At 44.4% G+C, this 19687-nt stretch overlaps 1 protein-coding gene across 4 annotated transcripts; it reads right to left on the minus strand.

The window, feature by feature from the left end:
* Positions 1 to 1007: 1007 nt before the first annotated feature.
* Positions 1008 to 18417, minus strand: RIOX2 (ribosomal oxygenase 2). 4 transcript variants are annotated; one of them, XM_075768346.1, is made up of 11 exons: positions 16488 to 18256; positions 15758 to 15843; positions 14276 to 14711; positions 12978 to 13097; positions 11624 to 11752; positions 8829 to 8932; positions 5407 to 5509; positions 4587 to 4752; positions 3978 to 4066; positions 2629 to 2742; positions 1008 to 1264 (listed from the first exon to the last, which is right to left on the minus strand). In XM_075768346.1, the coding sequence occupies exons 2-11, from the start codon at positions 15778 to 15780 to the stop codon at positions 1103 to 1105; spliced, it is 1446 nt and encodes a 481-aa protein (XP_075624461.1). In that variant the 5' UTR covers positions 15781 to 15843; positions 16488 to 18256; the 3' UTR covers positions 1008 to 1102. The 4 variants fall into 4 exon arrangements, with proteins under 4 accessions (XP_075624461.1, XP_010306581.2, XP_075624476.1 ...); XM_010308279.2 differs by having other exon boundaries at positions 1008 to 1261; positions 16488 to 17434; XM_075768361.1 differs by lacking the exons at positions 15758 to 15843; positions 16488 to 18256 and adding an exon at positions 18296 to 18417.
* Between the last annotated feature and the right edge of the window lie 1270 nt (positions 18418 to 19687).

Below are 19687 nucleotides of genomic sequence, written 5' to 3' on the forward strand. Positions count from 1 at the left end.
TTTTTCCAATTAAAGCACTTGTTTAGCTTTTTTTATGTAAGTTGGTATAGCAAGTGTTCTACACGTGATTTGCTTTCCCCATGAAGCCTGTGTACAATGTTCTAGTCTTCGAAACCAAGAATGACCAAATGATATTTGGTGGGTCAGCGTTACATGGCAAAGCAAAGCAGGCTTTTGTACTTAAGAGCTCTTGAATGTAAAAATGCTAAGCTTGTATATTTTAATTGTATAAAACTTTTTCTAGCAGGAACATTTTGCTTGTTGGGTTGTTTGTTTGTTTTTTTTTTAAACAAACTAAATGCAACAATACATTTTAGCAGCTGTCAAGCATGTTCCTGTAAAATATTTCTTTTCAAATGGACGAAAAAGGAATAAGTATATTGAATCAGTGACTGTGGTGTTATGTTAGTTTGCATATTAAACATCACTGTTCAAGTATAAAACTACTCCCACCAAAACCCACCCAAGTGAGCACTGAAGATACAGATTCCAGTTACAGGTTTGGATTACTTTCGCATTAACTTGGTGCTGGAGAAGCTAGAAGTTAAATACTATTGTTTATTCCAGAGGTGGCAGCATATGAGAGGAAAAGGGGTTTCTTGGGGAAAGTCTTACCCCTTTCAGAAACAACATACACAGCTTTCACTGAGCAGTGAAAGCGTTCTCTCAGGGCAAACAACCAGAACAAATGGTGTTTCTTGCTGGTGAACTTCACAAATAAATGAAAAAAATAAGTTACTGGGTTTTGCCTAAGGCCTAGGAGCCTGCTCCATGCATAGCTTTAGATGTCCTCCACATCAAGGCATGGATCCAGAGGAAAGCGGATACCACCACAGCACTGGTGTTACGATGAGTGACTTCAACCATCCACAGACATTGAGCTGTGGCTCACTGGACAACAAGCCTGTCTTCCCAAAGCTAAGGAAAGAAAAGTAGCATTTGGCACCAGAAAGTAGCAAAGTCTATATATCACAAAGCTTTTTTAGACAGCAATACAAACCAAAGGCTGGGTGGATAAAAAAGTAATTTAATAAGCCTTTCTCTCAGGAGATTCTTAATGGCCGGAAATACTACTTATAGGAACAGCTCATTCACAAAAGCATCAAATAACTTCAATTAGACATTCAGTCCATAGTGACAAGGCAAGGTTTTCCTTCTCTTCATCTGAGCTAAGGTTAAGCTCTTTAACATAAACAGCGCTGCTACTCCAAATCTGCTTCAGTGCATCCAAATATGACAAAGGAAACCGCAGTCCATGAGTCTGCTGGGGGAAAAAAAATATTTACAAAAAAATAAATCCTTCAGCTAAGTAAGTAAGTAAGTGCAGTGTCCCTTGTTACACAATAGTGTGTTAGACTATAGGTACTGAGTAGCAGCCACGTGCTCCTTTCCCATACCACGGTGGGATGCGCAAGATGCCATATCATCATCCTGCCAACTTTCTTAATGGACACATAGCTGAACTCTCTTACATGCTCTAGCACACCTTATGAGGTAGGGAGGCTTAAGGTGCCTGGCCTCCTCATGTGGTTGCCACACTGAAGAAGGAAACTACTTTAGGTTAAATTTACACTCTTGCCTAACCCTACCCACTATTTTTTTTTTTTGGAAAGCCATGTTTGTTAAGTTTCTAGGTATCTGGCACATGCAGCCTTTGGACATGGTTCGACAGCACCACAGGGGAGCCCCGTTGCCATCACTGGAGACTTGAAGGGCACAAGGTATGTTCTGGGACTTGCACGTATTGTACAGGCAACCTCAGCTACCCACATTCTCAACTCTAGAGGACCAATGAGATTTACTCTAAAAGGTAAGTAACTGCCAGGCCAAAAGCCTTGCTGTAATTGCTGAAACAAGAAAAGGCTGTGTTCTGCTTTGCCTCTACAGTGTACTTGTGCAGACAAATTTGTAGTCAAGCTTTCCAGGTCACAGACCTAAGATAGAGTGTTTTTACTATCATAAAGTGGAACAAAAAGTTCCAAAGCTCACTGCTACACTTCAGGACTATCTGATGTGAGCAAAAGCACGCTGTACATACTCCAAGTAAGAATGGAAATGAGCCATCTGCAACCTTACTAACAATATAGAGTTCCCTCCTTACATGTCAGTAAAAGAGATAACTCTTTACTGCACTGCTGACCCACCCCAGCCTACAATGAACACCCTTATCTTGCAGTCTGTTCCAGTGGATACAGCATCTGGGTTCAATGTGGCACGAACACGGCCCGTGAGGCACAGCGATCCCTGGCACTGCTCACCGCGTGCTAGCGGAGCAGGTAGCCTTAATAAGGGATGTGCTGAGGACACAGAAGTAAGAAAGACTTCTAGTCACTCCAGTAGCTTTACTACCTAGGACTTAAGGCATGCATAAGAAATCCTGTTAATATCTCAAACATTCAATTAAGCATGAAATGACATTACTTAATTCTACCGTTAACTGCCTCACTCTTGTGGCCTTAGCTCACCCAGGTACCAATGGGAAGGGCAGAAATGCTTCAGGTGCTGAGGAATACAGCAGCAGCCAGGCCCCCACTACCATCTCAGTCAAACTCATCTAACACAGCAAAACCCAATGGGGCAGTGTAGCTTTTGTTATGCATTTGTGTGCATGCGTATGTGGGAACAAACCTGTGATGTGCCCTCCTCATTAGTAGTATCATCTTCTGTCCCCATCATGTGAGTGTCTCTCCTGTTCTTCAAAGAATGATACACATAAACCATCATCTCTCTGCGAATTTCATCCTAAAAGACAGCAGGAAGGAAATGGTTACGCATGAACCACACCCTCAAATTTATCTTATTCAAGTGACAACATTTCCTTAATTCTGGAGTCCACTGTTACGTCAGGGAAAGCAATTCACCTTCCTAACTGAATGATCCACCAGCCATCCACTACAGCAACAAGGGACTCTCTAAAACATGTCTGGAAATTTATTTACAGCCTGTAATCTTCTGCCTTAATACTGCCTCTGCTAGACTGAAGCTGTATACAAAACATGCCATTTAAGGTGCACCTCCCAGAAGGGCTCAATACATCTCCATCCCGATACTGATCTGTCTCTTTAAAATCATATGCCTGTTACTTTTCTTTGTTCAAAGCTGCGCAAACCAATTCAAAGCTCTGTGCACAGGTCTCACACCAAATTTGTGGACACAAGTTTTGTATGTGTGCTGTCATTCAGTGTTTACCTGTATGACATCAGAAGGCAAGGCAACAAAATGCAAAAAACGTTTCCAAATCTTACAGTCTCACAGCAATATGGACACAAACAAAATGGGGGAGAAAAATCAGAAAGTTACGGTATGTTTTTCTTGGAGGGAAACATTTTACTGGAGCGAAAAAATTGTACAAGATAATTAAAAAGGGTTACGGGATGGACTAAGACAACAAAAAGCACTTCTACAATTTCATACTAATAATCCTTCATCGATAAGTAGTCTGAACATACATAACATAATCCAAGATGCCAGCATGTATTTTTGTGGAACAAATCAGTAGTGCCGCTGGCACCCGCTGAGGTTCAAAGATAACTCTGAAATGAAGACTAAATGCAACCACAACCAGCAGCAGCTGCAACCAAGAGAATTCCCTCACTTGAGGGAACCTCTTTTTATAACTTATTCATGCTCTTAAATACAAATAATAATAATAATAATAAATCCACATCAACAGTTACACAGGCCATTTAGCAGCCATAATGATTAATCCCATCTAACCTCAGATAAAAGCCATGCAGAATCACAGACTAATTTTTGTTCTGTACCTCTCCTCCAGAAGGCAAGAACACGCCATATTACTGCGCAGCAACAACGCCATGATCTCCTAACAAACCCTAATGGGATGCAGGATCCAGCTAAGTGTAACTGCGTGACCCTTTTAGACCGGTACAACAGAGCAACAACTCACACAGCTCACACGCTCCCCCCCACCCTGCACTCCCACCCCAAGCATATGAGGGTGGTTTCATTATACTTACAGAATTCTCTTGATCTGGTTCCACTGTAACGATAGTATGATCTCTAAACTGCAGTCTGATTTTGCTATCTATTTTTGGCAATTTCCCACCTAAGAAAAATAAATTCCCCATTAGAAAGGAAGGAAACCAGACAAACAGTGCAAATGGAGCCAGCCCTCTGCAAACTACCCACTCTCTTGTGCCTAGATTTTTTGTTAAGTGATGTTTCAACACTCACATGTTCTCAAGCCTTGGGGATGGGGGCAGGGGAGAGAGATCTTTCTTTAAAATTCTCTCACCTTTACAGTCTACAAGTAGCTGTAATAGTAAGCTACAGCATAAGGACAAATTCTACCAGTTAAAACATTCTCAGTACACAGTAGTTTATTAAAGCTGCCAATTTCAGTCTAGTATAACCTTTATTTCACTCTAAAAGAGATATGTCATCTCTCCCGCTAGACAGAGGGAATTAACTGAGGTGTGCGCAAACGCATATGTAGAGCCTAGCACGACATGAAGCTGAAGCTGGACTATAATCTTTGCCTACCATAACATATCAAAATCATAAGAGGCAGAGTTAGCAACAGCTCCACCATCATACCAGCCAGTTTTAGTAACTTCAAAATCTACCTGGAGTCAAAGGATCAGAGTCACATCCCAAGCAAGGTGGCAACCGGTTCATAATGAAATCCTTCTTCATGTCAGACGATCTCAGTTCTCTGGTGTTTTCCAGATGGTCTGCAAGCCTTCTCAAAAGGCTACTCAGTTTTTTGGATGAGTCAGCTATATCCACCTGCTAAATATTCACAGAGAATTGCTCTCACATGAACAAACAAACTGACCTAAAGAGAAAGCAGTGCAGTAATGCAATGAACATCTGGACACTCTTATCTTTGCAAAGGGCAACGTTTACTCCCAAAACAACAAACTTTCTTTTACACATTCCCCATGAGCTGTTCACACACCAAAGCTGATGCTCACTCCTCCTCACTCTGGGGCTACCTGCAATAGTAAAGGACTTGCAAGTGCAGTTGAAAGAGAGACTTGTTCCTTCTGCAGGCTGATGAGCAGATCAGCAGCACAACTGAACTACCATGAAGATGTCACAGAACAATTTAAAGCTTTGCTAACTTTTAAAGACACAGAAGCTTGGCCCAACAGGAACAATGCCTGTCTGACAGCTCCAAAGCAAATACTATTACTTTTACAAGAAAGCAAGCCATACAAGGCCACCACGATACGAAAGAAAGGCAGTGCAATGAACTAGGCAATGCTTCAGATGGAGCAAACCTCAGAACAGTCACCCTGAAGCCTTCAAAAGAAGTGGTTGTGCTGCTAGACAAGATAGAGCCATTGCATTGAACTTTCAGAGCAGATCAAGATACATGCTTGCCTCAGTGCTGAAGTTTCAGCTGGATGCACTATTATTCCCTCAGTCTCACCTACTTACCATAAGCAGCTGCCTTGGTATGCTTGTCCGCAACACCACATCGTCTTTTGCTGTATCAAACACAAGGCCAGGAATTGCATCCAGTAAGAAATCTCCCCAGGAGCTGAAGGACAGGAAGGAAAAAAAGTTACTAAAATAGTTGCACTGAAATAAAACAGATATTCTTATCTGATGTGAAGAGCTGGAAACGTAGTGCTCCAATTCCGAATCTGCTTTATTCCATTACTACTCTGTAGTCTCATGCAACAGCTCACTCTCATCTCAACTGTATGCGTGTGTTCACTAGTTTCAGGTCAGTGGCACTCCCACAGAGGGAAGGAACTGGCTTAAGAAGGGTCCAGTTTGTTCTTATTCAGGTGCCTGCCATTTACCAGTGGATTCAGCTTAAAGCTGCCCTCAGTGACTGAAGAAATTCCTACCGGGGTCATTATTATGCACATACAGCCTCGCTGCACACAATGTAGTGTATGGGGTTGTATCAACTAACATACTTTTGAGACACCTATATTGAAGGACGAATGTACCCAGGGTTATCAAATCCAACATGGTATCAGTTTTTAGGTTTGCTACAAACTTAATTACGACCCCAGAACAAGATCCCTAGGTGTCTCTACAGGGCTTTTAATGATACCTAACAGGCACCTTGTAGGCATCTTGTTTAATTCCCATTCTTAGCCTATGTACTTAAAAAAAAAATTAAAAAATTGGCCTTTGATCTCTGTGCTTCTGTTCCCCAATTGTAAGAATAAACTAGAGGAAGGGAGGGAAAACTACTGCCTGCATCTTCTTTGCCTAGCTTGAGTCAACCTCATCAGGAGCAGGCGTGCTGCTCAAGCAAAAGTGCTGTCCTGACCTCGTGTGACCTCTCTCCCTACCACATCCTCGGAGGCTGGTTTAATGGGCAAACAACCAGGGCAAGTGCCCAGCACCCAAGGCTGCCAGCAGACTCCCACCCAACTAGGGCAGGCAGCAGAGTGGGGTCTGTCCTCCAACGTACACTTCATCCTCTGCTCTTGCTCCTTCCTCCTCAGCACTCCCTGTTCTCAGCACTGATCTCTAGACATACTTTTTTGTTTTTAAACTAAAGTGTGACTTGTTATAGTCTCATTTACTTTTTTTTATCATCTCCACTCAGTGTTCAACTGTCTGCTACACACTGGGAGGAAAGGACTCTGACTGATAAATAGAACTAGACATCCTATACTTCTTACTGCTTCCCTTCTCTTGCCCCCAGTCTCCATCTGCCAGGAACTATCTTCAGCTACTCACTGCTTCTCCAAACTGCCCTGTTTATAAGGAACTCACACACACACTTCTCTGCCTGCTGGGATCTGGCCCAGAGGAACCATCCTCCAGGGCACCGTGGAGCACCTTTTGTCTTGGTGCCTAAAAATCCCTTAAAGTGCCACTTGCACCGGCACTTCCTCCCCTTCCAGCTCCTTCTGCACACGTCACTTCCAAAGTGGTCACAAGGAGTCCAAACATCCTCTGTAATTAGGACTAGCTATTTTCAAGGAGCGCTTTTCAATTTTCCAAGGAAATGTTTCCAGACCACACTTCGGTCTACGAGCCAAATGAAAATACCAGCCTGTATCAGGATCGTTGCTTATGCTACCTATGCTTGCTGAAAGCAGGTGCAGAGGCAGGCTCTTACGCTTCGTTACCAATAACCTTAATGGATGATAATTCCACTTTTAATCCTTAGAACAGCACTCTTCAAGCTTTTCCTTTTTCCTCTCCTCATTCTGACACAAGGGCGCAGGGAACACGCTCCCAGACAGCACCGCTTCTCAAGTAATTCACTGGACTAGCATTTGGCTTACACCGTCACGGAGAAACTGTCAGAAGCCTGTCAGGTCTCCAGCAACCCTGTTATAAGGAACCAAATTCTTTTCTCCCCAGCACTACTTGACCAATAACTCTGTATGGATCAAGCTGGACAGACCCTGCTCTGCACATTCCATACTCCTGCACAGAGGCCTGTAAAACTTCACTCCAGCCCAGCCTCCATCAACAAGCCAAACATCCACTTATTCTAGTGTCACTCTGCTGCCTCTTCAGTTCACTAAGTGGGGGTGAGACAAGCGCCAGGGCAACACAAGGAAGCAGTGGGACAAAAAAGGCAGGGGAAGGGAGGAGAAGCAGGACATCTCTTTAGAGGCCACTCACCGCTGAGCACCCTGAATGTGCCATCAAACCTGCCAGAGCAGTTCAGCACTAATATTGCCTCCTGTGTAACAAATGAAGTCAAACACTCTTTGCAACAGCCCTTAACGCTTACAGAAAAAGGCGCTTTTTTTTCCCCCCCTTCTGAATAAAAAATAGAACATGAGTGTAAATTAAAATCAGCAGAACCCAACTTTTATGAAAACTCACACCTTTGGGTGGCTTCACCTTAACCCTCTCTCCAACTTGGAGGACTGGCCATATTAAGAGTTACCAGCAGTACTGACATCCTGGGCTTCCAGAATGGTGCAGCTGGTGGTTAAAGATTCATCTTACAATCATGTAGAATATGTCCGAGCTTGCTCTGTCCTGTTTTGTGGCTAACAGAAATCCTTTCCAATTCCTAACCCCACCTAATGCCTCCAAACCCAGCAGCTGAGAGGCTGATTAGGTGGCAGCAGCATTTCCCTGTGTGATGACAATGTTTCAGTGGGCACAACAATCATATGCGTGTCAAAGGAAATCTAACTCGCATGCATGACAAACACAGGTAAGTTGAACATATTTGTGAAGGAAGAATTTGCAGCAAGTCTGTCAGAATAGGTGTGGGTGACTATTAAATGCACGATGAAAGGAGTAGTAACTCATGACTTTATCTCGGTTATGAAATGAACAGTAACTTCAGCCACTGGTGAGAGATTTTTTTTTTTTTAAACACAACAGTGAGTTTGCAGTTGTAACATTATCTTGCACATTACAGTCTACAGGTGGTAAATAATAAAATAACCAATTAAAAAAGCAATCAAGCATGCTGCATGAAAACTTGGTAAACAGGCTGCTTCAAACAACAAGGGTCTTGCTCCCCTCCTTCCCCCAAACCCCAGAACTTCAATTACTGCTACCTGAAGACTAGCTTAGATTCTGTTACTAACAGCAGGGCACATATCTAATAGCGGGGTACCTACTTATATTCCATGTCACCACATCTCTGGGGGGGAGGTGACATGCCCTATCCCTGTGTTACTCACAGAAAAACAAATCACACAAGGGCTAAATAGAAGAACACAGAAAAGAGCTAAGCAAAGCTCATTACAAGGTGCTGGGGGGGGGGCTGGTTGGTTGGTTTGGTTTTTAAGAAACAGGACATCAGTTCTTTGAAACACTGGTTTCAGGTTTGTACTATTCACACAACACAGCTGGCAGAGGAAAACCATTTTCAGAAAAGCCATACTAGAAAAAAAGCAAAGAAAAATTACTTGTTTTGGTAGGTACTGATGGTCACGTGTGTAGAATAGGAGATCCCAAGAGGAGTGTCAGCTTGGTGAATAGTTCCTCTTGGAAAGTACAGTAAGTCACCTGGCTGCAAGAAAATGAAGAGAATTGATATATTTAGGGCACCTGGTCAAACTTTATTGTAGTCAAAATACAGAAAATAGTCTCTGAGCAGACAGACTGACAAGATATATTTTTTAAATTCACAAAATAAAGAGATACTCCACTGTACACTTTAATAACATAAAATAAAGCACTCTAAGCCAGAAGTCTGATACCTTAAACTTTCCAACTTACTGACAATATTTACTATACACCTGTCTGAAAACACAAAGCAAGCTTTTAGCATTATAGAACATAAACACTCTGACACAGCCGCATAAAGGAGACAAAGAAGCAGCTGAGATGAACCTGCAGACAATACAGCGGGCTAGCAGAGGAGCAGTGCAATGTGAATTTGGTTAGATCACATCAAAAGAAAAGGCAAGTATTCCACAAGAAAAGTCAAATATTCTATAAAGATGATAACCTGTTACAATACTGATGCCTGAAATTTTCAGTCAAAACACTTAAAAAACAAGTACAACCTTCCTCTCTATCTTTCTTCTCGCCTATCTAAATTAAATCTCCACACTGATAAAAATTTAGATTAGGCAAGTCAGGATAAGAGAGAAGTACAAAGCACACAAAATTGCCTTCAAGAAGGAAAAATCAGTTTACTTATGGCTTCTCCTATAAACATATACATAGTTGGATAGTACAGTCAAAAAGAAAATTCATAAAGCAACAACGATGAAGTTTGATTCTATTTGAACGTTCCTCAAATATGGTCACATCACTTACTTCTAAGAGCCTACCGAACTGTCTCACACAGACGTATTTCAAGTGAATATTACTTGATTTTTCACTGAATCGAATGGTCTCTTTAGATGATAAGGCTTCACAGGACTTAGCAAGACCAAGCCTCTTCATCCATTTACAGGCTGCAACACATCATACATCAGCCACGCGTGATTTACCTGTTCTGACGCAAGCCTCTCTCTGCCATTAACAAACTGCCTGCCTTACCAGTGTAGGGACTACACTAACCAACTAAGAGTACTGTGAATTGTCTCCATTTGCTATAGTTCATATCCCCATCAAGAAAACAAACTGGAGGGTGAGTCGCATAGGGGAAGGATAAGAGCCCTGAACATCTACCAGGGTGACGACAAACTAGTCTGCAAAAGTCTCATCAACATCATTCACATGAGCCAGCAAACACAACACTCTCCAATTAAAATAAGTAGAATTTTCACAGACTCCAGGTGGCAACACCCAGACTGGGGCAGGACAGAGCATTTGACAAGAGACAACGTGGATCTGATCACTTTGCTGCCACCTTACTTCTGAATTGGAGGAAGGAGCAGCAGACAAGGAAGAAGTATCAGCAAATTAAATGGAAAATCATACATGAAGAAAGCTAGATAGCCAGCTACCAAATAAGCTCTGTGCTTGACATCAGTAACAAACCAGCCGTGGCCACAGCCTGTTGCAGTGACACCAAGACACACTGCAGCTTAGGACCTTACACACAAATGAACGTGCTTTCACTCTCAGTCAGCTACCAGTTTTTGGTGGGAAGGGAGAACGCTACCAATATAATCTCTAACTGGTCCATTTGTTCTAAACTGCCCAAGGATGGCAGGCAGCAGACAGAAACGCAGAAAGGGAGAAAGGAAATATTCTAGGAAGATGTTTAGGGAGAAAGTAAGTCATCTGACAGCATCCCTGTCAGAGACAGCTCCAGGCAGACAACCAAAATCTGACAGCAGCCACCCAGAAGAAATGGGTCACGGGAAGTGAAGAACATCAAACAGAAGAAAAATAAATCAAAAACTCATTAAATCATTATACCATAAAAATCAAAGGCATTGAAGTCTGGCCCAAAGTTTTCCAGAAATTAAAAAGTGAACTAGTAATTTACTAGACTTTGTGTCACCCAGCACATCATGACAACCGAATACTACCATCTGTCAAACTACACAGCTAGTGATGTCAGTATCATATCCAATGTGTCATACCATTCCTAAACTACCTACACCCAAAGGCAGGTCTGAACACCAGGAAGAGCAGAGACCTTGCAGAGAGAGGCCCTATGACAGGCCACGAGGCAGAGAAACCAATGAGGGTCCCAACACAGAGCAGCTCTGTCCGCTGGATAAATAACACACTTTGAAAGCACAAGCATGTCAAGCAGAACAGGACAAGCACCAGATGCCCTGCTGTCAAAGGGGCTGCGTTCATTAATCCTCATGAAACGCTCTTTTTATTCCAAATAACAAAAAACAGCCAAACACTTGATTTTCAGGTTTGGAAAAAGAAAAGAAGAACAACTAATACAGCAAGTCAATATGAGGCTTAGTTCATGCTTTTTTTTAATCAGCCAAGGATAAATACTTAAATCTAATTCACCAGAACAGTGACAACCTTTGGTAAAGCAGTAAGTCTTAGTGCATAGAAAGATTAGCCTATGGTTTTTCTGCACACAACTCCACAAACATGATCCAGGAGTCAGGGTGCCCAACTTGGAGAATACTGGAGAATCTCCATAAATAACTGGTTTCTTGGTCCAAAGGATACCTTCGGAAAAGGATAGGTTAGACAACTATCACCCAAATTTCTCGTGCTCACAGTGTTTTGTGTGCCAATCCTCCCCTCAAGTTCATGACCATTTTAAACATGACTACTTTTCTCGCAACCGTAGCCCAGACTACGTAAAGCAATTCAATTACAATACCTTTAAAATAAACTCATGTGTGGGATTCCCAATCCTATCTTCTGATTCAACGTTATATTCCCGAGCTAAATGCACCGTTGGTTTATAGAGTCGCCAATGTTTCTCGCCTTCTAGCTGAAGGATAAACACCTGCAAAAGACCATAAATCCAAATGCATAAGGAAGCCTTGCTGCTCCTCACATATCCAACTGATGAGAAATTTTAAGTCATCTTCTTATTTAAGTCTGTGGAACCATGCCAGAAATGAGGGATAGAAAACAAACAGAAGCCACAGAGGTTGCTTTTCTGACAAGAAATAGATTTCACCTTCTCAGCTCTCAGTTACTCCACAGCATGGCAAACAGGACTCCTCTCACGTTAATTTTTAGATGTCTACAATGTAGAAATTTACATTTGAACTATTTCTTTAGGCTTTACTTAAGAGACAACAGAGAAAAGACTTGTGAAGTGTGATCTGGTTTATCCTAAGGTAGGCATTTGGAAATTGCTCTTTCTCTCCAGTCACTTAAGAAGGTGCTAGACAACTAACTTGAAAGTAATGTCTGCCACACAGATATTTAAAATACCAGGTGAGAGAGGTCTTATCACCATTCACTGACAAAGAGAGCGTCAGAAACATCTAGGGCAGCCTGTGAGCTGCGACTTCATGACATAAGCCAGAACATACAGATTGTGAGGCTGCTGAACAACAAGCGTAATGAAAATGAAACTCCTGATGTAGTTAATGGAAACTAAAAAAATAAAAAGCAAAAAATACATGTAAGGGGTTTGGGGTTTTTTTTAAGTGAAATAGCCCAACCTTTTTTTTTTTTAAATGCAGTATCTATTTGAATGTTTCTTTTAGAAGCTAATTTAAAATGCTAATTTGGACCACAGGACTTCATCATACCAGTAACTTCTTAAAAACAGTAGTACCAGCAAACCGGAACCAGCACAACCAGTCTGCTTCAACTGTTCAGCTGAAGAAAAAGCAAGTACTTAAAGGAAAAAGGACTTCTAGGTTCTCGGGGGTCTGAATGAAGTAAAAATGAAAAAAAAAAAGGTGCTAGAAAGTTTCTGCAGCTGGGTAACAAGTTTCAGTTTTCATCTACTGAAAATACATGGTCTGGTAAGCACGGTTTGCATTATATTACCATTAGATATTACTATTAGTACTTTTCAGTAAAATTATGCAGGAAAAATGACTATAAAGAAACACTTGCAACCAATTACCATAAGCTTACAGTAGAAAAAAACATTTTTCTGTAAGAAGTTATTTTATGAGAAAGAGAGGGAAAAAAGTGCACATAGAGGTATCCACTGTCACTAGCAAAAGCCCATGCACAGCTTCACAGACAAGGTTGCGCTGTCCTACCTCAACATCATCGTAGTGAGGGGGAAGGCCCTGCGACCCCTGGGGAGTAATGTAAACATTCGACCCAACCAGAGACCCGAAGTAGCACTCCAGCTTCTCCTGAATCTTCCACAGCTCCTCCTTTAAAAAGAAATGATGTTGTTACTACTGAAAAGCTCAGCCAAGCCAGGCTGCCGCCCAGCCCACAGCCTCCCCATCGCTTGGGAGGTTCTTCTAGAGAATGATCACAACACCCCACAGGGAGACTGAGGCTGCGAAGGCAGATGCTCTGTATGAGTGTTTATACTGAAAGCAAGCGCTGTAGACACAAAGGAGATCTGCCGTCAAGGGAGTCAGTAAGCCAAGAAGTCTGCTGCCCCAACATAGCGCTGATGTTTGTTCTCTTCCCTGTACCATTTTTAGGTTGTGAAATCAGACAAACAAGGCTACACAGAGGAGAATAAACCACCCATCATCCCATGAACCGCAAACCAGCTTAAGACAATAAACATATGCAGGATTTGCATGATATGGGCTAGCATCAAAGACAGCATACAAAGGTTAGAGACCTTCTTCCAGTGACACCAATTGTTTGGGCACATTCGAGAACAAACTTTACTCATCCGCATCTAACGCATGACAGACAACGCAACAAAGGAATGACTCTCATATCAGAAGATGCCATCTATCAGACCTGCACAAGAGCAACTTCAACCAGGATTTATGTAGGTTCAGCTCAAGCTCTAGATTTCAGCATAAGCCATGCAACATTTCAAGTTCACCTGCAGGTGCCCCTGCCACTGGCCATTACAGCTACGCTGAAACCAAGTGTACACTCCCATGGTGCAATTCAAAGCCAATCCATTGGCAAGAACGGTGGAGTGTCCTGGAAACATTTTACACGGTTTCATGCCTTGCCCTCCATTAAAGGAAAGCAATATAAAAGCCCCTATTTGCACAAGGAAACAGTGGGGCAGAACGGATAGTTTAAGCAGTTGCACAATGATCAATTTTGTGCATTTCTTTTTTTCTAAACTTTTATGTGACAAAGACTTTTTTTTAAGAAGAATACTTAATATTATATCATGAATCACATTTTGTTCTTACTGCAAAGCACTGAAACATGATGGGCAGTGCAAAATATAAACCATGCTTTAATTAATACAGTTCATATATAGATTTCAGCAGGTCATCGATGTCAGCTACTTCCCCTGGATTTACTGGGGTCAGAGATGAAGCACTCTATGTCTAGCATGACTCAAGTAAAGTATACCACATTATAAAGCATGCGTTAATTATGTTCAATGATATGTTCCAACCTTAAATCTCTGAGGCTGATGAAACTGTATTGTTGCCTTTTTCTGGTCAAAATCCTTCTTCAACTGCATGTAATTCACTTTGCCTTCTTTATTTAAAACTTTCTTTTTTCCATTCACACATCTGCAGATATTTATATCTCGCCCGTAGTATAGACCCTGGCTGCACAGTTCCTTCAAATCTGACAACTGGAACAGGGACTGGTAATAAGCAGCCTGCAGGGGATCATTTCTCTGAACAAGCAGTGGCTTTTGTTCCCAATACTCCCTGAAAAATATCTCTTGTTTGATGGGAGAGATCAAGCTTCCAAAGAGGCTGTCTGGGCTCTCAAAACTCATGACTGACGGAGAACAAGCTGCTTCCACTTTTGCTCGTTTACACTCTGTCTGCATTTCTTTTCCCATTTCAGCATGCTTCCCTCCTTTCTTGGGCATGTTCCTGTTCAAGAGGTGAGAGAACCAAAACAGTCAATCAGTAACACAAGCTCAAGAGCTCATGGGCCCAGAGCAGCAACTTTTCCCTTCTCCAGTGAGACATCAGAGTACACTGCAAATGGCTCTGCTTCCAGATGCTCAATATTCACTCCAAACAGCACAAAAATGAAAGCCCACAGCAGGCCTCCAATCCCCTCTCAAACCTCAGCAAACTCTGAAGGGCTCCACTGGGAGCTGTTGCTCAGAGAAGCTCAAATCCCACAGCTGAGTTTATAGTAAAAAGCATGCAATCAAACCCAGCGGCCGCACAACAGATCTTTACACACTCAAGTATCCACCCACACAAAGAACCTGTGGTAGACTGGTCTTCTGTAGCAAGAGCTGCAAATTATTAAAAAATTAACTCACTTTTAAGAGATTTAATGGTAACGTGCAAAGGATCAGAAACTTGTACCCTATTACGCTTCCTTGACATGCATTAACATTGGGGGGAAAAGCACAACAAAGACTTCCCAATGACTTCATAGCCAGAGCACGATGGGGGAGGATGTACAGCATTCAAGTGCAGAACCAAACCAGTTAATCGGGGGTGGGAGGTGTTGAGGAAAGTTCTGCTTTCAAGCTGGCTTACACATCATAAATCCAGTGCCTACATAGCTGGACTAAAGCTTTAGCAGGACCTACAGAAAAGGCAGCTATTGCAGTGAGGGGACACTGATACTGGTACACCACCACCCACTAAGGGCTATGCAGTGGCCTACAGTGAACAGAAAACACAAGAAAATGGAGTATGAAAAGAAGGAGGACAAGTGAGAGTAGAGCACTGCGAGGGAAGAGGGAATATGTAACCAGGTTCAGTGGGTGAGGAATATTCAACTGACAGGAGTGTTACAGCATCTTCCAAAGAAACAGAAAAACCCAGAGCAGACTCCCCTGCAGGTGGAGCAGGTTTTAGGAACATGAAGTGAGGGCACCTGCTTGAGGTCTCAGGCTCAGGGAACAATTTTATGCTAGATTATGCAGCAGTGCCAGGCATCTAGTGATGCTCACCACGCAGTGGCAGTGGCCCACATCTCAGCCTCTGTTCTTCTGTCAGCATCTCCATACTGTATCTTGAATGGCCAGGTTTAGCAAAACTAAGTTTGCAGAAGAGGGGGAACACCGTTAGGCCTTTCTGTTGGATGCTATGCAATTACACCAAAAACTAAAATTATAAGATTCTGCCTTCATTTCTGTAAAGCTGTCAAACTATGTGGTTTATGTAAAATAAAAAGATTTCTTTCATCCAAGTGCAGTCATTTAATTTTAAAGTTGAAGTAATTTACTTTGTTTTTCCAGGTAGATGATATGCTTGCATATCATATAAAAATGAAAAAGTTAATTCACAAAGGGTTTAGCTGCCAAGTTCTCAGGACAGTTAAAGCAAAAAAATCAAGTAACAGGAGGTCTAACACCATAATATGTGCAGACACACTTAACATTAAGTCTACACCAACATTTCATCCCCCATAGTAGCCCAGAGCACCAGGCAGCAGTAAAAGTCGGCCTGAGAAGCAGAGTTAAGTATCCTGACAATGAACCAGCACCAAGCCCTCTAGCATGGCAGCTCGCCTGCTAGGTCTGGGCTGGCCAACTCAAACTGACTCAGGGCACGTCTGAGCAAGTTTGCGAAGCCAACACATGAGGAGTTAGAGCATGTTGATGCTTTCATTTTTAACTAAAAATGGCAGCTTTAGCCCCAAAAGTAAATGCTCTCATTTATTAAGATGCTTTTACTTACACAGATCCCTTATCATGAAACTTAAACTCCAGTTCTGGTATTTACACGCAGTACTGGGTTCTGTGCAGTAGTATGCAGGACACCATCATTGATTCACCAACTCCAGGGCAGAGTGTTTCATCAGCAGTTCCTGTAACAGCCTGTACCTCAACCTACAGTCACCTTAGGCCTGCAGGAGCAAATCCACATCATCAGCTTCCTAGGAGGATGGACATTCCTGGTTGCAGCAAGCTACACCTCTCCATGAGGCAAGAGAATGCTTAAACATAGACTGAAAATTAGTCCCCAGTTGCTAGCGACATCTGAAGATGCAGCCAGTACTGAGATCTACAAATGACATCCCCCAATGCCAGCAATACAAATGCAGCCAAGCCTGAATTGCCAGTTTTTAATTCCAGACCTAAATCCATCATATCGACCTCTCAGCTCACTCACACTGTATTTAACAAAGTTAAATTCAGATACGTACTATTCACAGAATGCAGCTTCATTTACACGATGTGCTGTTCTGTAGTGTTTTGTTTGTTGTTACAACTGTAGAACCACACAATGGTTTGTGCTGGAAGAGATCATCAAGTCCAACCCCCCTGCATGGGCAGCAACATCTTCCATTAGATCAGGTTGATGAAAGCCCCATCCAACCTGTCCTTGAACACTGCCAATGATGGGGCATCCACAACTTCCCAGGGCAAGCTGTTCCAGTGACTCACCACCCTCATCAGAAAAAAAATTCTTCCTTACATCTAATCTAAACCTACCCTCTTTCAGTTTAAAATCACTGCCCCTTGTCCTGTCGCTATAGGCTCTGGGAAAAAGTCTCTCTCTGTCTTTCTTATACTATTTAAGTATTGAAGGGCTGCAATAAGGTCTCCCTGGACCCTTCTCTTCTCCAGGCTGAACAACTCCAACTCTCTCAGCCTGTCCTCATAGGAGAGGTGCTCCAGCCCTCTGACCAGCTTCATGGCCCTCCTCTGGACTTGCTCCAACAGCTCCATGTCTGTCTTATACTGGGGCCCCCAGAGCTGGACACAGTACTCCAGGTGGGGTTTCATGAGAGCAGAGTAGAGGGGCAGGATCACCTCCCTCAACCTGCTGGTCACGCTGCTTCTGATGCAGCCCAGGATACAGTTGGCTTTCTGGGCTGCAAGCGCACACTGCCAGCTCATGTCCAATTTTCATCTACCACTATTCCCAAGTTGTTCTCTGCAGGGCTAGAGAAAAAACACAGAACAACAGAACAAACCTGTTCCTGCTTCAGACAGAAACAGTTATTTCACATCAGTATTTTTCAACTCTCACACCAGATGTACTCATTTATGAGTTCAGGCCTCTGAAATGGCCCAGCAACTGCAGGACTCAACTCTGAAGCAGTGGGGAAGAAAGATGGCCACAGCCATCCTGAGGCCACGCAGCCCCCACCGCTCCCCTCAACGCGGCCACACCGGGCTACTATTATACTTTTTCCAGAAGAGAAAAAAAAAAAAACAGAAAATCGCGCTCCCGTGCCCGCAGCAGGTAGCGGCCTGCGCTCCTCGCCCCCAGCCAGGCTCACAGGACCGGCCGGGCCGCCACGGAGGGCGCCCAGCGAGTGACACCAGCCGCGTTCCGCGGAGCCCCGGCGGGTCAGCCACGAGGCCACAAGGCCCGGCGCTGCCACAACGCGCCCCGCACTCCAGGACGCCTTTCCCTGCGTCCCAGAGAGGCGCCGAACCCGGCGGGACGACGGTGGGCCCGCTCCTCCCGCCGCCATCAAGCCACCCCCCCCCTTCCCCCCGCGGCCCCCACAGAGCCCGGCAGCGCGCACTCACCCGGGCGCGCGAGCCGCAGCGGCCGGGGCGGGGCCAGGGGCGGTGATCGGCAGCCGGGAGGAAATGGCGGCGGAGCCGCGCGGGGAGTGGTGTGGGCGCCCCCGGGAGGCCGGGCCGGGCCGGGCCAGACGGGCAGCCCGTTGGTGGGCCGGGGTGGCAGCGGGAGGCAATCGCCGACGCGTTGGGTGTCACGGGAAGGCGGCGTTTCCGGGGGCCGGTAGGAGCCGCCTGATGCACTTGGCCACCTCGCTGGCGGTGGAGGGGCTGAGACCTGTCCCGAGAAAGCCGGGAGCGAGGGTCTCCTCCAACGGCTGGGGCCTGTTTCCGAGTGCCCTCGGTCTCCCTCGGCCCGGCCCAGCCCGGCCCGTGCGGGCTGCGGAAGCCTCCGCCGTGGGAGTGGGCCCCGGGGTCCTGCCTCCGGCGCCTGGCTGCGGCGGCTGCTGGCCCTGCTCGCGGAGAAGCCCGGTTGCAATGGCTGGCGTTCTGCCGGGGGCTGCTGAGGGTGGAGGAAGATGTCGATGGTATCAGCCAGTAAGGGTGGGCAGTGTTTCACACCATTTAACCTCGCTCAATGCAGAGAACGTAACGTCAACTTTTTACTCCCAAACTAGAAAGTTTTAAAGCAGTTGCCGCTTGAAAATGTAATCTGCACAAGAAATATTTCTACTCCATCTACCCAAGATACTTAGCGTTTATGTGCGAGAGAGAAAAATACTCCTTTTTTTGAAATGAATAGGAAATTGCACCACAGTATCTCTGCTAAAGTTATTACATGGATTAAATTAGGAGATAAACATAAAACCTTGCACTTACTTGTATACAGGTTTACTTGCTACACACAAACGTGCCTGGGCTTTAGCTGAATTATTTTTTCCTGGACCAAAAATCTTGTTCCAGAACCCCTCTGGGACTCTGTGTTGGTTTTGCGTGGCAAGGTTTTGGTAGCAGGGGGGCTACAGGGGTGGCTTCTGTGAGAAGCTGCTAGAAGCTTCCCCTGTGTCTGACAGAGCCAATGCCAGCCGGCTCCAAGACAGACCCACTGCTGGCCAAGGCCAAGCCCATCAGCGCCTCTGTGGTAACATATTTAAGAAAGAGAAAAAACAGTTAGACGGAGCTTTTGCAGTCAGAGGAGTGAGAAGATGTAAGAAACTCTGCAGACACCAAGGTCAGTGCAGAAGGAGGGGGAGGAGGTGCTCCAGGCGCCGGAGCAAGATTCCCCTGCAGCCCGTGGTGAAGACCATGGTGAAGCAGGCTGTCCCCCTGCAGCCCATGGAGGGAGGATGAGGGGGTGTAGAGATTCCACCTGCAGCCCGTGGAGGACCCCACGCTGGAGCAGGTGGAGGCACCTGAAGGAGGCTGTGGCCCCGTGGGAAGCCCATGCTGGAGCAAGCT

Source organism: Balearica regulorum, chromosome 1 (assembly GCF_011004875.1).
Source record: "Balearica regulorum gibbericeps isolate bBalReg1 chromosome 1, bBalReg1.pri, whole genome shotgun sequence".
In the NCBI taxonomy this organism is placed as follows: Eukaryota; Metazoa; Chordata; class Aves; order Gruiformes; family Gruidae; genus Balearica; species Balearica regulorum.

Excerpts from the sequence above, each read along its gene's own strand:
- RIOX2 (XM_075768346.1), bottom strand. The coding sequence starts at position 15,780 with ATGTGGGCCACTGCCACTGCGTG. Across the intron at positions 11,753-12,977 it reads CTCACTACGATGATGTTGAG|GTGTTTATCCTTCAGCTAGA; the intron begins GTAGGACAGCGC and ends GGTCTTTTGCAG. Across the intron at positions 4,753-5,406 it reads TACCAAGGCAGCTGCTTATG|CAGGTGGATATAGCTGACTC; the intron begins GTAAGTAGGTGA and ends GTGAATATTTAG.